This window comes from Dendrobates tinctorius, unplaced genomic scaffold, assembly GCF_039654945.1.
Source record: "Dendrobates tinctorius isolate UK_male_01 unplaced genomic scaffold, ASM3965494v1 ptg000016l, whole genome shotgun sequence".
Lineage (NCBI taxonomy): Eukaryota > Metazoa > Chordata > Amphibia > Anura > Dendrobatidae > Dendrobates > Dendrobates tinctorius.
In genome coordinates this window covers 51,633,464-51,649,910 of record NW_027361684.1, presented here as the reverse complement: position 1 = coordinate 51,649,910, position 16,447 = coordinate 51,633,464, and the positions used below count along the sequence as shown (strand labels likewise).

Sequence of the window (16,447 nt, the reverse complement as noted above, 5' to 3'; positions counted from 1 at the left end):
GTTATACATTCTCTTACTGTCCAATATTGACAATTAATTTATTATTATTTATAGTTGTGTGAAAAAGTGTTTGCCCCCTTCCTGATTTCCCATTCTTTTGCATGTTTCTCACACTGAAATGTTTCAGATCACCAAATAAATTTAAATATTAGACAAAGATAACATGATTTATACAGCGTTATTTCCTTATCTAATTTTTGAATATGGTTTTTTTTAGGTTTATAATTTGGTATATTTGTACGCTATTACATTGGGGTGATTTTTGGCATTTCCTTCTCATGTAGATTGCGAAGTATAATAAATGATCCTGACTTGCGAGAAGGACATTTTTGTTCTAAATACAGTACATGCTTCACACACAGTGATGTACTGACGACAATCACACAAGCTGTGAGGGTATGTTTCCACGTAGCGTGTTACCGGCGCTTTGGACGCTGCGGAAACCCCACCCCGCCCAAAGCGTTGCCCCCCTTTCTACGCGCGATGATTCCGGATGTGTTCATTGAACACATGCGGGAATCACCGCATCATATACATAGAATGGGTTATTTTATCTTGCGGAGATGGAGCGTCTCCGCAAGATAAATAGACATGCTGCGGTCTATAAAGACGAGCCGCATGTCTGTAATTTCGGGTGTGACACCCGTGTCCCTGTACGCATAGTGGAGATGGGATTTCATAAAATCCCCTCCACTATGCTGTAACATCTGTAAGCAGCGTCCAATCCGCAGCAAATCCTGATGACTTACGCCACGTGGAAACATACCCTAAGGCCGCTTTCACACTTCAGGCTTTCGGTATCCGGCATGGTGCGGTGAAAAACCGGACTGCCGGATTCGGCTCCTGTTACAACCAGATCCGGCTTTTTCCCTGTGCTGTTTCATTGCTGCCGCATTGCGCCGGATGGCAATGCGGCGCGTCCGTTTTTTTCCGGATCCGGAGAAAATAGCCGGTCCGACGTCTGGAAAAAACGTTGCATGCAACGTTTTTTTCCCAACGCCGGACCGGTTTTTCGCACTGCGCATGCCCGGAAACCTTCTCTGCCAGGAATATATCCGGCAGAAAGAAGGATCCGGTGTCTGCGTATGCGGCTGGATCCGGCAGTCCGGTTTTTCGCCGCCCCATGCCGGATACCGAAAGCCTGAAGTGTGAAAGCGGCCTAAGGCTATGTGCACACGCTGCGGATTCACCCGTGGAATTGTATCTGCGGATCCGCAGGTAAAGTGACCTGCGGTTTTACCTGCGGATTGGCCAGCGGTTTTCCCCTGCGGTTTGACACCTGGACAATGGAATAGGTGGCAAACCGCAGCAGAATGCGCAGAAAGAATTGACATATCAATTCTTTCTGCGGATTCAAAACCGCAGCTTTTCCGCAGTTGAAAATCCGCAGCATGTGCACTGCGGATTGTAAATCACATAGACTTACATTGTACTGTGCACCGTCTGCAGAACTGCTGCAGATCCGCAGCGGCCAAATCCACAGCAAAAACCGCAGCGTGTGCACATACCCTTAGGGTTAGGTCTGCACAATTTATTTTTTTTAATACCAAACTGCACGCTAAAGCAAGCATTATCTAAAGTGACAACCCCTTTCAGTAGCAGGCACATAGCTCCCACAGTGAGTAGTTGTGATTTTTTTCCTGCTGCATATCTTCATGCACAAAAAAACGCAGCGTCTTACAGTTCCACTCTAGTGGACGGGCTTTATATAAATCTCCTGCCCCCTGTGCTTTTCTCATGTGAGCTCTATTTGCAGTTTTCCACGTATATTTGAAAATGATGAGGAAAGGCCGAAGATAAAAAAAAAAATGCAGATGCACTTCTATTGCGTTTCAAACGCACTAAAACAAGTGTAATCTGCACAAAACCCAATTAATAAAGTTTGACCAAAGCCAAACCTAGCAGTATCCAAGACAAAGAAGCTTCATTGAGAACATGACATGGTAAAAGGAGGCAAAAATGCAGCAAAAAATAAAAAACGGATGTACAAGGCACTAAAAACACAATAAAAAAGTAACCTACTTTAGCTACCTGGTGCAGAAAAGCCACAACACTAAAAACTCGCCAAATACTGCTTGTGGGAGTGTAGACTGGAGAAAAATTACTACTTTTTTCCTATGAAAATAAATGCAATAAAACACTACATGTGACACATCCGGCAGTTTTTCATGATTTTATATTTTTTTAATGGTTACTTTTTTTTTTACAGATTATTTTTTACTTTTATCATGAGTGAAAAGTAAATTATAAATAGGAATCTCAAAGCTGCCTTTCATTAGTTGGGTCTTGTTTGGGCCCCCTGGTGTTTTTCCACAGGCAGCATGCTGTGGGTGCCGGCATTTTCCGTGCATTCTCCTATAGTGCGCAGACACGTGTGCTCTCGCAGCAGGATGATGCCTCTGTGGCTTCAGGTAACCTGCTCTGTACTAAACACGCACTAAGATTCGCATCCACATTACTTCCGCCAGGAGTAAAGATGTCTGCACACCACACCTACTACCACCTAGAGGCAGCCAATCACTTAGCGCCTCCAACTGGTCCTTTCACCGGAAGTGCCCGACTGGAAACGTGAAGCGGTGGAGCCAAGTTCCTGTGTTGATAAAGTTCCGCCGTGATCTGATCGCCGGATGGCGGAGACCTGTCGCTATGATCCCGGTACCGCTGGTCGTGGTGGTGCTTGGCGGATGGTGTGCTATTTATTTGGCTGACACGTTACTGACGGTGAGAGAAAGGGATGAGTGTCCATTACTCTGCATGAAGGGTTTGCTGTCACGTGGTGTATAGTTGCAGGAGCTGAAGTTTTGCTGCAATTTGTGGTGATATCTCCGGGCAGAGGAATCCCCAGTCTGTATGTGTACTGACCGGAGGCGCACTGCTTGTGATCAGAGCTGTGTGTGCACTGACAGGTGTGCTGTAGTATGATGTATCCGGCTGTCACTGCTCCTGACATCTCCATTACTCCAGGCCCCATAATCAAATAGTAATGAGGAACCTTTAGTTAGAACTCGAGATTTTCTGTGATCCCATAGAAGTGAATGGAGTGGTGTCTCATATGACACCACTGCTCCCATAGAAGTAGAGAGCAGGGTCATACATTACACCTCTGCTCCCGTAGAAGTAGACAGAGCGGGGTCATACATTACACCTCTGCTCCCGTAGAAGTAGACAGAGCGGGGTCATACATTACACCTCTGCTCCCGTAGAAGTAGACAGAGCGGGGTCACACATTACACCTCTGCTCCCGTAGAAGTAGACAGAGCGGGGTCATACATTACACCTCTGCTCCCGTAGAAGTAGACAGAGCGGGGTCATACATTACACCTCTGCTCCCGTAGAAGTAGACAGAGCGGGGTCACACATTACACCTCTGCTCCCGTAGAAGTAGACAGAGCGGGGTCATACATTACACCTCTGCTCCCGTAGAAGTAGACAGAGCGGGGTCATACATTACACCTCTGCTCCCGTAGAAGTAGACAGAGCGGGGTCATACATTACACCTCTGCTCCCGTAGAAGTAGACAGAGCAGGGTCACACATTACACCTCTGCTCCCGTAGAAGTAGACAGAGCAGGGTCATACATTACACCACTGCTCCCATAGAAGCATACAGAGCAGGGTCACACATTACACCACTGCTCCCGTAGAAGTAGACAGAGCGGGGTCATACATTACACCTCTGCTCCCGTAGAAGTAGACAGAGCGGGGTCACACATTACACCACTGCTCCCATAGAAGTAGAGAGCAGGGTCATACATTACACCTCTGCTCCCGTAGAAGTAGACAGAGCGGGGTCATACATTACACCTCTCCTCCCGTAGAAGCATACAGAGCAGGGTCATACATTACACCTCTGCTCCCGTAGAAGTAGACAGAGCAGGGTCACACATTACACCTCTGCTCCCGTAGAAGTAGACAGAGCGGGGTCATACATTACACCACTGCTCCCATAGAAGCATACAGAGCAGGGTCACACATTACACCACTGCTCCCGTAGAAGTAGACAGAGCGGGGTCATACATTACACCTCTGCTCCTGTAGAAGTAGACAGAGCGGGGTCACACATTACACCACTGTTCCCATAGAAGTAGAGAGCAGGGTCACACATTACACCACTGCTCCCATAGAAGTAGAAAGCGGAGTCACACATTATACCACTGCTCCCATAGAAGTGGAGAGCTGGGTCACACATTACACCACTGCTCCCATAGAAGTGGAGAGCGGGGTCACACATTACACCACTGCTCCCACAGATGTAGACAGAGCAGGGTCACACATTACACTACTGCTCCCATAGAAGTAGAGAGCGGAGTCACACATTACACCACTGCTCCCATAGAAGTAGAGAGCGGGGTCACACATTATACCACTGCTCCCATAGAAGTGGAGAGCGGGGTCACACATTACACCACTGCTCCCATAGAAGTAGAGAGCGGGGTCACACATTACACCACTGCTCCCACAGATGTAGACAGAGCATGGTCACACATTACACCACTGCTCCCATAGAAGTAGAGAGCGGGGTGACACATTACACCACTGCTCCCATAGAAGTGGAGAGCGGGGTCACACATTACACCACTGCTCACATAGAAGTAGAGAGCGGAGTCACACATTATACCACTGCTCCCATAGAAGTAGAGAGCTGGGTCACACATTACACCACTGCTCCCATAGAAGTGGAGAGCGGGGTCACACATTACACCACTGCTCCCATAGAAGTGGAGAGCGGGGTCACACATTACACCACTGCTCCCATAGAAGTAGAGAGCGGAGTCACACATTATACCACTGCTCCCATAGAAGTAGAGAGCGGAGTCACACATTATACTACTGCTCCCATAGAAGTAGAGAGCGGAGTCACACATTACACCACTGCTCCCATAGAAGTGGAGAGCGGGGTCACACATTACACCACTGCTCCCATAGAAGTGGAGAGCGGGGTCACACATTACACCACTGCTCCCATAGAAGTAGAGAGCGGGGTCACACATTACACCTCTGCTCCCGTAGAAGTAGACATAGCGGGGTCACACATTTCACCTCTGCTCCCGTAAAAGTAGAGAGCGGGGTCACACATTATACCACTGCTCCCATAGAAGTGGAGAGCGGGGTCACACATTACACCACTGCTCCCATAGAAGTAGAGAGCGGGGTCACACATTACACCACTGCTCCCATAGAAGTAGAGAGCGGGGTCACACATTACACCACTGCTCCCATAGAAGTGGAGAGCGGGGTCACACATTACACCACTGCTCACATAGAAGTAGAGAGCGGAGTCACACATTATACCACTGCTCCCATAGAAGTGGAGAGCGGGGTCACACATTACACCACTGCTCCCATAGAAGTGGAGAGCGGGGTCACACATTATACCACTGCTCCCATAGAAGTAGAGAGCGGAGTCACACATTATACCACTGCTCCCATAGAAGTAGAGAGCGGAGTCACACATTATACCACTGCTCCCATAGAAGTAGAGAGCGGAGTCACACATTACACCACTGCTCCCATAGAAGTGGAGAGCGGGGTCACACATTACACCACTGCTCCCATAGAAGTGGAGAGCGGGGTCACACATTACACCACTGCTCCCATAGAAGTGGAGAGCGGGGTCACACATTACACCACTGCTCCCATAGAAGTAGAGAGCGGGGTCACACATTACACCTCTGCTCCCGTAGAAGTAGACAGAGCGGGGTCACACATTACACCTCTGCTCCCGTAGAAGTAGACAGAGCGGGGGTCACACATTACACCTCTGCTCCCGTAGAAGTAGACAGAGCGGGGTCACACATTACACCTCTGCTCCCGTAGAAGTAGAGAGCGGGGTCACACATTATACCACTGCTCCCATAGAAGTGGAGAGCGGGGTCACACATTATACCACTGCTCCCATAGAAGTAGAGAGCGGGGTCACACATTATACCACTGCTCTCATAGAAGTAGAGAGCGGGGTCACACATTACACCACTGCTCCCATAGAAGTAGAGAGCGGGGTCACACATTATACCACTGCTCCCATAGAAGTGGAGAGCGGGGTCACACATTATACCACTGCTCTCATAGAAGTAGAGAGCGGGGTCACACATTACACCACTGCTCCCATAGAAGTAGAGAGCGGGGTCACACATTATACCACTGCTCCCATAGAAGTAGAGAGCGGGGTCACACATTACACCACTGCTCCCATAGAAGTAGAGAACGGGGTCACACATTATACCACTGCTCCCATAGAAGTAGAGAGCGGGGTCACACATTATACCACTGCTCTCATAGAAGTAGAGAGCGGGGTCACACATTACACCACTGCTCCCATAGAAGTAGAGAGCGGGGTCACACATTATACCACTGCTCCCATAGAAGTGGAGAGCGGGGTCACACATTATACCACTGCTCCCATAGAAGAAGAGAGCGGGGTCACACATTATACCACTGCTCTCATAGAAGTAGAGAGCGGGGTCACACATTACACCACTGCTCCCATAGAAGTAGAGAGCGGGGTCACACATTATACCACTGCTCCCATAGAAGTAGAGAGCGGGGTCACACATTACACCACTGCTCCCATAGAAGTAGAGAGCGGGGTCACACATTATACCACTGCTCCCATAGAAGTAGAGAGCGGGGTCACACATTACACCTCTGCTCCCACAGATGTAGAGAGCGGGGTCACACATTACACCTCTGCTCCCGTAGAAGTAGACAGAGTGGGGTCACACATTACACCTCTGCTCCCGTAGAAGTGGACAGAGCAGTATCTCATACCACTGCTCCCATAGAACTGGATGGAGCCATGTCTCGTATTACACCAGTGCTCCTATAGAAGCAGATGTAGCTGGGTCACACATTTCTAGGGCAGCAGTGGTGTAATGTGTGACCCCGCTCCGTTCACTTCTGTGGGAGCAGTGCTGTAATGTGTGACACTGCTCCATCTACTATGCGGGGGAGTGGAGGGAAGGTAAGTACAAGTGTGTTTTTTTTTTCTCATGCTTTGGCTGTTCAGAGTACAGTTTTGTGGTGATTTCCATAGTGTGCTCTGAACAGGTTGGCTGTGAGCGGTGATCGCAGCTTGTACTGTAATACACATAAGAGGCTGCTATCACCTCTCCCCGCCACCGCCTATACTCGCCTCACCCCGGCCCTCCTCTCCCTGTCATCGCATGTAGTGAGCAATGTGAATACATTGCGGGCTGCAACAAAATGTTTTTTCACTAGGACATTTGGTCCGCATGTAGAAATGGCCATCTGAACAGCCCTATTGAATGCGGACTAAGTGTGGTCTGTGTGACGTCCGCTTTATCCACGGACCGAAAACAAGGTTGTGTGATCATAGCCTCAAAGTGCTTCAGACAGGCTCAGTCCCACCCTAGTGAAAATCCACACGTTCTAGTGTTTGCTCGTCGGGAGTCTTCTCTGGTCCCTTGAAATCCCGTTATATGGCAATGGGTTGTCTTCCCCAGAGAACCTCCTTATTGATTCATAGAAATCAAAATCTACAGTACACCAGTATAATGTATCGTCAGCTGTCCGGTTTATATAAAAGTCACTCTCCGCACTTCAAGTCAGCCATTGTTGTAAGGCGATTTCCCTGCCGATTAACCCTATAGCTGCAGGTATATAGTGTTTTTTGGTGATATAAAGGCTCCCTCCAAACCATATGAGCACAGCTGTGTTGTTCTATACACTGTTTCCATCCATCCAGCAAACAGGTGATTGATGGGGGTGTCGGATCCCCCTCTGATCAGATATTGATGACTGATCCTAAGGATATTCCTTCAATTTCAAAAAACACTTTAAATAAGTTGTCCACTACTATAACTTTTTTTTTTGTTCATAAATCTTGCTGTTATGTGCCACTAAAAACATCCACTGTGTTTATTTTAGCAATATTACCTTTTATCATCCTCTAACAGCACATTTTCAGTGCTGGCTCCAGCTCTCATGGGGTTAATCTACAACTTCCGTTTTCCTGACTTATTGTGCTCTTGGTGATAGATAGATAGATAGATAGATATATAGATAATAGATATATAGATAGATAAATATGGGAAAGATAAATAGATAGCTATATCGATAGATATATCTATTATCTATCCATAGATGTATCCATAGATGTTTCCATAGATATATCCATATCCATGTTTATTAATGAACAATGTTTCTTTAAAAAAAAAAAAAAAAAATGACGTGGGCTCCCACGCAATTTTCTGCACCAGAGGGGGAAAGCCGACGGCCAGGGGCCAATATTTGTAGCCTGGGAAGGGGGTAATACCCATGGCTCCTTCCCAGGCTATGAATATCAGCCCGCAGCTGTCTGCATAGCCTTTCCTGGCTATTAAAATAGGGGGACCCCCCCCCCAAAGAAAAATGAGGTGGGGTCCCCCTGAATTCTATAGCCAGAAAGGCTACGCAGACAGCTGCAGGCTGATATTCATAGCCTAGGAAGGGGCCATGGATATTGGGCCCCCCGGCTACAAATAATAGCCGGCAGCCGCCCCAGAAATGGCGCATCTATAAGATACGCCAATTCTGGCGCTTAGCCTCTCTCTTCCCACTCCCGTGTAGCGGTGCGATATGGGTTAGTAAGGGGTTAATGTCACCTTGCAATTGAAAGGTGACATTAAGCCCGGTTAATAATGGAGAGGCGTCAATAAGAAGCCTGTCCATTATTAATCTTATTATAATAAAGGGTTAAAAAAACATACACATAAGAATAAAGTTTTTTAATAAATAAAACACAACACGGTTTTCATATTTTTATTGCCCGCCCAGATCCAAGCGACGCCATCGGTCTCCTGTAATAAAGTAAAAAAATAAACAAACCGTCTACTCTCTGTACGACGCAGTCCAATTAATAACGAAGCAAGCAATGACTAGCCAGGTCTTTCCCCGGGAAGGAACAACCACGGGAAGCGCAGTCTCCAATGAAGGAAACCACCTATGCCAAAACATGGTATCCATCCACAGACAGCTGTTTCGGGGTATTGTCCCTCATCAGTGTGGAGTCGGAAACTGGCTAGTAGGAGCAATGTCTAGTAGAAGACTGTAAAAAGTGAGGATGAATGAACTCATGGAGATCAACATCCAACACTGCAGAGACACCATCACATGTTTCTCAACGCAGTGATTCTAGAGCAATGCCTCCATCCCTTATGGGAAATATGTAAAAACATGCAAAACACAAGCTGCGGAGACACATCACATGTTTCTCAACGCAAGCAATGACTAGCCAGGTCTTTCCCTGGGAAGGAACAACCACGGGAAGGGCAATCTCCAATGAAGGAAACCACCTATGCCAAAACATGGTATCCATCCACAGACAGCTGTTTAGGGGTATTGCCCCTCATCAGTGTGGAGTAGGAAACTGGCCAGTAGGAGCAATGCCTAGTAAAGACTGTGAAAAATGAGGATGAATGAACTCAAGGAGATCAACATCCAACACTGCGGAGACACCATCACATGTTTCTCAACGCAAGCAATGACTAGCCAGGTCTTTCCAGGTCTCCGCGGCTTGTGTTTTGCATGTTTTTACATATTTCCCATAAGGGATGGGGGCATTGCTCTAGAAACACTGCGTTGAGAAACATGTGATGGTGTCTCCGCAGTGTTGGATGTTGATCTCCATGAGTTCATTCATCCTCACTTTTTACAATTAATAACGAGGGTCCCACAATGATCTCCCCTATAGAACAGTGACATCAGGTGATGTCACTGCTCTATGTGGTCTCCCAGTGATGAACTGACAGGAGACAATGCCTCCTGCAGTCCATCACTGAGGTTACCTGAGTTCAGAGTCTCACTTTACAGCAATGCTGCGTGAGAATTAGGGTTAGGGCTAGGGTTAGGGTTACAGGACCTCTTTCCCAGTGGAGGGATACACAGCGGAGGATTACCTGCACCTGTCATTTCATTGCTGGAGCCCCAGAAAAGTGGTCACGTCAGCTGATGTGGCAGCTCTCCACGGGAGATGGTCGTGGGACCCTCGTTATTAATTGGACTACGGCAGAAAGGTGAGTATAGTTTGGTTTATTTTATTTTTATTACAGGTGATCGATGGCTTCGGGGAATTAGGTGTGTGCGGTGAGTATGTACTCTATGTTATGTGTTGTATGTTATATGTTTGTTCTGTATGTTATATGTTCTGTATGTTATATGTTCTATGTTCTGTATATTATATGTTCTGTACGTTATATGTATGTTCTGTATGTTGTATGTTCTGTATGTTGTATGTTCAGTATATTGTATGTTCAGTATATTATATGTTCTGTACGTTATATGTATGTTCTGTATGTTGTATGTTCTGTATGTTGTATGTTCAGTATATTATATGTTCTGTACGTTATATGTATGTTCTGTATGTTGTATGTTGTATGTTCAGTATATTATATGTTCTGTATGTTGTATGTTCTGTATGTTATGTTATATGTTGTATGTTCTGTATGTTATGTTTTCTGTACGTTATATGTATGTTCTGTATGGTATATGTTGTATGTTCTGTATGTGAAATGTTGTATGTTATATGTTGTATGTGCTGTGTGTTTTTTTTTTTTTTTTTTTTACATTCAACACATTAGCCGGATGATGGGAATACTACTGTCCCATCATTGGCTAATGTGACACTCACTGTCAGGGTAGCGGGCATAGCCCGATGGAACTTGTAGTCCGATCGGACGATTCCTGCTTACAGACACACACACACACACAGCCAGCAGAGCCCAGCCCGCACAGCCCCCCCCCCGCAGACAGCCCGCACACACACAACCCCCCCGTCCGCAGACAGCCCCATCATTCTGGATGGGAGAGACAGACGCTGCAGAGAGACGGGGCTGTGACGTGCGGTGCAGCACCGCCGAAAGACTGTGGTCACTCTTGATGAGTGACCGCAGTGTGCAGAGGCTGGGGCACGCCTGCTGATGATGTCACATCAATTTTCAGAGTCAGGAAATTGACGTGACATCAGCGGATATGAGTGGCGGCTGCAGCCTGGGGGTCATGTGACCCGGACTCAGCTGCCTGTATAGCACCGCTAGCAGGCAGAATTGGCAGCGCAAGGTAATGACAAAAATCATTAGGGGCCCTGGGGGCATACAATGGGGGGGGGGTCAATAAAAAGTAGTGGACAACCCCTTTAATAATTGATTCCCTTTTAGTACAAATCATCTCTGCCTTTTTTTTTTCTCCTCATAGTCCTCAAAAACGTACAAGAGCTCATATGAGGAGTGGCTTTCTGCGCACGGCATCAGCATTGCACCCTTCCACATCCGCTGGCAAACCACAATTTTTAACCGTCTATTTTATAAGTGGGGAAGATGGAAGCCGTACTTCTTGTATATATGGTAAGCAAGCATACAGATATAGATACATAGGACCTGTTATAAATATATTGCCGCTACTTTTCTACTTCCGAGCAAAATCTTCATTTGCCCTTTGAGATAGAGATTACTGGTAATTGACTAGGTTTTAGTGTTTTTATTATCCCCATTTTAGATTGAAGCTAGCCCTGTGACTCAACTTTAGCGATCCCCAGTGATCAGCTGCAGACTGCCACTTATGAAGATGCTGGAGCCACTCTGGCCAGAGGACAGACTCCTTCCTGGGATGTGCGTACACTCTCATAGGGCAGATGGGAAGGAGTTGTCATACTGAGAATACCACCTTTCAATCTTTAAAGGGGTTTTCCCCAAATCATTTGCTATTCCATATCTTTGGGATAGAGGATAACTTGCTGATTGCCGGGGACTGACTGTTAAGACCTTAAGAACTGGTTTTCGCAGCTCTATTTGTTTGTAGGACTGTATGAGAAAGCCGAGGTCAGCACTCTGCTATTTCTGTTTGTCCCATTAACAATGACTGGGGTGGAGGTCAAGCATGTGATCCTCTGCTCCATTAAAGATGGAGCTGCAGAGCCCTGTTCCGAGTATCACTGGAAGACCCCAGTGGTCCGACACCCAGCGATCAGCTAATCGTGATTTTTGTGAAAACTTCTGTCACGAACAGGAATTTGTTTTTTCTTTTGTACGTGTGCAAAAATCGTAGCCCACGTTCTACAGTAGCTCTATCTATTATCACTATGAAGGGGTCGAGGGCTACATTCAAAGCTGTGACTCATTCTTGTAATCCATAGGGCTGCCAGCATGCCACTGCATCAGAAAAAATCCAAGCATTTATTAGCTTGGATTTATTACCACGTCTCCTGGTGTACTGGCCTGTCACCTGGTAGTGCCTCCAGCCTCTGGACACTAAGCTGCAGACACAGCAAACCTTCTTGCCACAGCTCGCATTGATGTGCCATCCTGGATGAGCTGCACTACCTGAGCCACTTGTGTGGGTTGTAGAGTCCGTCTCATGCTACCACGAGTGTGAAAGCACAACCAACATTCAAAAGTGACCAAAACATCAGCCATAATGCATTGGTACTGAGATGTGGTCTGTGGTCCCCACCTGCAGAACCACTCCTTTATTGAGTGTGTCTTGATAATTGCCAATAATTTCTATCTGTTGTCTATTCCATTTGCACAACAGCATGTGAACTTGATCAGTCAGTGTTGCTTCCTAAGTGGACAGTTTGATTTCACAGAAGATTGATGTACTTGGAGTTTTATTCTGTTGTTTAAGTGTTCCCTTTATTTTTTTGAGCAGTGTATAATGGCAATGACAAACACACCAAGGCAACGAATTTCTGACCGTTGCCGTTCTTGGTTTAATAGAGCTGGAATGTGTTTCAAAGTTCTTGGTTTAAGCCTGATAACTCCTCTAGCTATGGCAGGGATATACCGTATACCTGGTCACCAAGTGGTCCAAAATAGTCTGTATGTAGCATTTCTTTTGTTATTTGTTTTATAGTGTACCAAAACCAAACAGAAGCATTCTGTGGAAACAGGGATCACAATAAATAGAAAATATTATTATCGAAACATACAGCAAACATTTTTTTTAAAAACAATTAAAAAGTCAAGCGTGACATGAAAAAAACTAATAACCTGAAATAAGATTTAATATCAAATAGAAGACTAAGAGGAACTTGCATGTGTTGTCAACAAACAATAACTGAAGAAAAAATATCCTGAATAAAGGCAAAGTACAATTATCGCATAGTAGACATTGACATAAACTGTCAGTCTATATTGCTAGCAAAATATGTTGATCAAAAGGTCACAAGCACCAACAGTAACTATAGCTCTCCTAGACTATGGCTTCTTCAGGGAGTCTAAGGGGTGTTTTCTAGTGTATGCAGAGCCATGAAGTCGTATCTAATTGTACTTAATAAACTCTGATGCTGCGGCCTGCTGATGGTCTCTTTGGATTACACTTGTGCTTTGTAATTGAGTTATCCAGCACCTGGCATGTGAGCTGATTGGATTCTTTTCTCCTTCGTCTCATTGGGGGACACAGAGACTGTGGGTGTGTGCTTCTGCCGTCTGGAGGCCGACACTAAGTGTACAAAAAAAGAGTTAGCTCCTCCTCCGCCGCATACACCCTCGCCCCTAGGCCGGGCGTAACTCAGTTTTTTGCTTAGTGTCTGATGGAGGCACACGCAGTCTGGAGCTCCAGACTAGATTTTTTTTTTTTTTTTTTTCCCTCCTTTTTCTATGAAGATAAGACAGGGGCGACGGATCCTATAGAGAGGATCCGATCTCCCCAAATCATCAACGGGCGACCACGTGTGAGTAACCCTCCACGTGTCCTCTCCCGCACCGAGGGACACATCTGGGACTTTTTGCCAGACAACTATTTTTCTTTTTTATTTTTTAAAGAGGGGCAACGCATCCTGATAAGAGGATTCGGTTTCCCCATAACTTCATCAGGCGAGCACGTGTGAGCAGAACCCAGGGGTCAGCCTCCACGTTGTTCCTCTCCTACAACAACAATTTATGGAGGCCCCTTCCACCCCTTGGTAGTGAGTCCAGGGGCTGAATTGGAGGCGCAGGTGAGCCGAGGGGTCTAGTTACTGGACGTGGCCGAGTACAGGGGGAAGAAACCGGTACCAGAAGTCCCCCCCCCCTGCCGGGGATGGAGCCCACGGCGGATGGCCCTGCTCACCTTTAATATTAGGGAGATCCGTCTCTCTCGCTCGCCCATCGCCTCTCTCCTGGAGCGCACTGCAAGTTTGCCCCGGTGAGTAACGGTAGAGGTCGAGGCCGTTTGCCCAGAGTGGCGTTGCACCCGGACGCCGCACACCGCGTGTACCGGAGTGCGGCCGGAAGCCCGCCGGCGGCCGCGGCCCCCGCTGCAGGAGGAGGCCCGTGAGTATCGCGCGAGGCCCCGCGCGCCGACTTCCGGTGGTAGCCGGAAGTCCCGCCCACTGACGTCGCATGGGGAGACGCTCTGTATAGGAGCAGGAGGCCTGGAGGTCAGGGGGTGGAGAACGGCGGGCGCACAGGTCCCGGAGTGGAGACTTCCGCCCTACCACCTCGCGTCCACGCATCCGGAGTTTCCCGGGGTACTTCAAACAGGAGTGGGACGCTGCCGGTGGGTGAGTGTAACTCCGTTTGGAGAACCGCACTGGTTGTCAGGGAAGGGGTTACCCTCCTCCTCCTTCTACCCTGCCTTCAGCTTGTGCAAGTATGTCTGCCAAAGGGAAAGCTCACTCTTTCCTTTACGCGGTTTGCGTGTCCTGTGGGGTCAGGCTGCCAAAGGCACAGGCGGGTAAATTTTGTGAAGCCTGCGAGTCAGAGCGCGCCCAGGAGCCCCCCACTGTTTCAGAACCCAGGGGTCAGGACCCCCCGGAATGGGCGGTGTCCTTATCGCATTCTATGCTGTCCCTTACAAGGGCAATTGAATCCCTTCAAGGCCCGGGCAGGAACAAGGATGGTGGTCTGCCAGCGGGAGATAGCTCGTCCTCGTCTCAGGACCCTCCAACCGTTAGAGGTCGCTCCAGTACCAGGCAAGCTCATATCAAAAGGGCTCGTTCCCCGTCGGCCGGGCCCTCCGGGGCTTCGGCGGCGAGTATTAGGGCATCTCGTTCCCCGTCGCTGAGCTCAGGGAGCGATCAGGATGAGGGCGAGGAGGAGGAGGCCTGGAATCTAGAAAGCCTGGGGTTCCAGGACTCGGTGGATAGTCTCATTGAGGCAGTCAACCAGACATTAGAGATCGAGGACGATGTGCCCACAGCCTCAGGTCACAAGGTCTCTTTCAAGAAATCCAGGCGACCACATAGAAGGTTTGCCACGCATCCGGAGTTTGAGGAGCTAGTCCAGAAACATAGAGAACACCCAGATAAGCGTTTTGCAATGCAAAAAGCGCTGCAAGCAAAGTATCCGTTTCCTCCTGAGCTCCATAAGGGTTGGGTAGAGTCGCCAGTAGTGGACCCACCGGTATCACGTTTAGCATCAAGATCGCTATTGTCGATACCCAGTGTTTCTTCTATAAAGGACCCAACTGATCGCCTCATGGACGGGCTTGCCCGCTCGGTATATGAGGCAGCAGGGTCGGCTCTGGCCCCCTCCTTTGCGGCAACTTGGGTGGCTAAAGCCATGGTTTCGTGGGGGGACGCTCTGTATAAGGCCCTCCAAGACAGGGATCTGCCCGCGGAGGTCTTGGAGGTGGCAAATCAGATATCAGGAGCGAGTGATTATCTTGTCAGCGCCTCACTGGAAGCGGCCGAGTGTTCGGCTGTGGCGGCAGCAAATGCGATCGCCATTAGGCGTGCATTATGGCTGAGGCTGTGGAAAGCGGATTCTATCTCTAAAAAATCCTTAACCTCATTGCCTTTTCAGGGCAATCGGCTGTTCGGTGAGAAGCTTGATAGGCTTATCTCAGAAGCCACAGGGGGGAGAAGTAGTTTCCTCCCGCAGCAGAGAAGTTGCCCGGCATTCAGGCAAACGCAGAGGCGTTTTCGGCCCTTTCGTAGCCCCTGGGGGGGGGACTTCGGCCAGGGCATACGCCTCCGCAAACGATGGCCAGAGTAGGGAAAAGCAAACCTCTTACAGGGCCAATCCGCTGGGTAGAGGCCGAGGCCGTTTGCCCAGAGCGAGGGGGGCCAGATCCCAAAAACCTCCAGCTAAATGACTGGAGGCGCTCCGTACCTACGGACGACAGAGTGGGCGGACGCCTACTAGGGTTCAGCCACGTTTGGGTCGCAGTGACACGCGACACTTGGGTGGCAGAACTAATATCGTCCGGGTACAAGATAGAGTTTGTCGGACGGCCGCCACAGCGATTCTTCCGTTCCCGACTTTCCAAGACAGATTCGCAGGCGGAAAGTTTGTTACAGGCTATAATGACGCTACAGCGCAAAGGGGTCATCGCCCCAGTGCCGCAGGGCGAAGAGTCGCAGGGGTTTTACTCCAATCTGTTTTCGGTCCCCAAAAAAGACGGGACTGTGAGGCCAGTACTGGATCTAAAGATCCTGAACAGATTCATCAGGGTCAGGCGATTCCGGATGGAGTCCCTCCGCTCGGTCATTGCAGCCATGGATCCAGGGGAATTCCTGGCCTCGATCGATG

At 48.3% G+C, this 16,447-nt stretch overlaps 1 protein-coding gene across 4 annotated transcripts in view; it reads left to right on the top strand.

Annotated features, from left to right (window-relative positions):
* The first annotated feature begins 2,506 nt into the window (after nt 1–2,506).
* MBTPS2 (membrane bound transcription factor peptidase, site 2) overlaps nt 2,507–16,447 on the top strand; it is a 102,678-nt gene continuing 88,737 nt past the window's right edge. Inside the window, exons 1-2 of one of the 4 annotated variants that reach the window (XM_073565841.1) lie at nt 2,507–2,721; nt 11,190–11,338. In XM_073565841.1, the coding sequence (XP_073421942.1) occupies nt 2,647–2,721; nt 11,190–11,338 (224 nt within the window). In that variant the 5' untranslated portion in view covers nt 2,507–2,646. The remainder of the gene's footprint in view (nt 2,722–11,189; nt 11,339–16,447) is intronic. The other 3 variants (XM_073565840.1, XM_073565842.1, XM_073565839.1) reach the window with 3 other exon arrangements.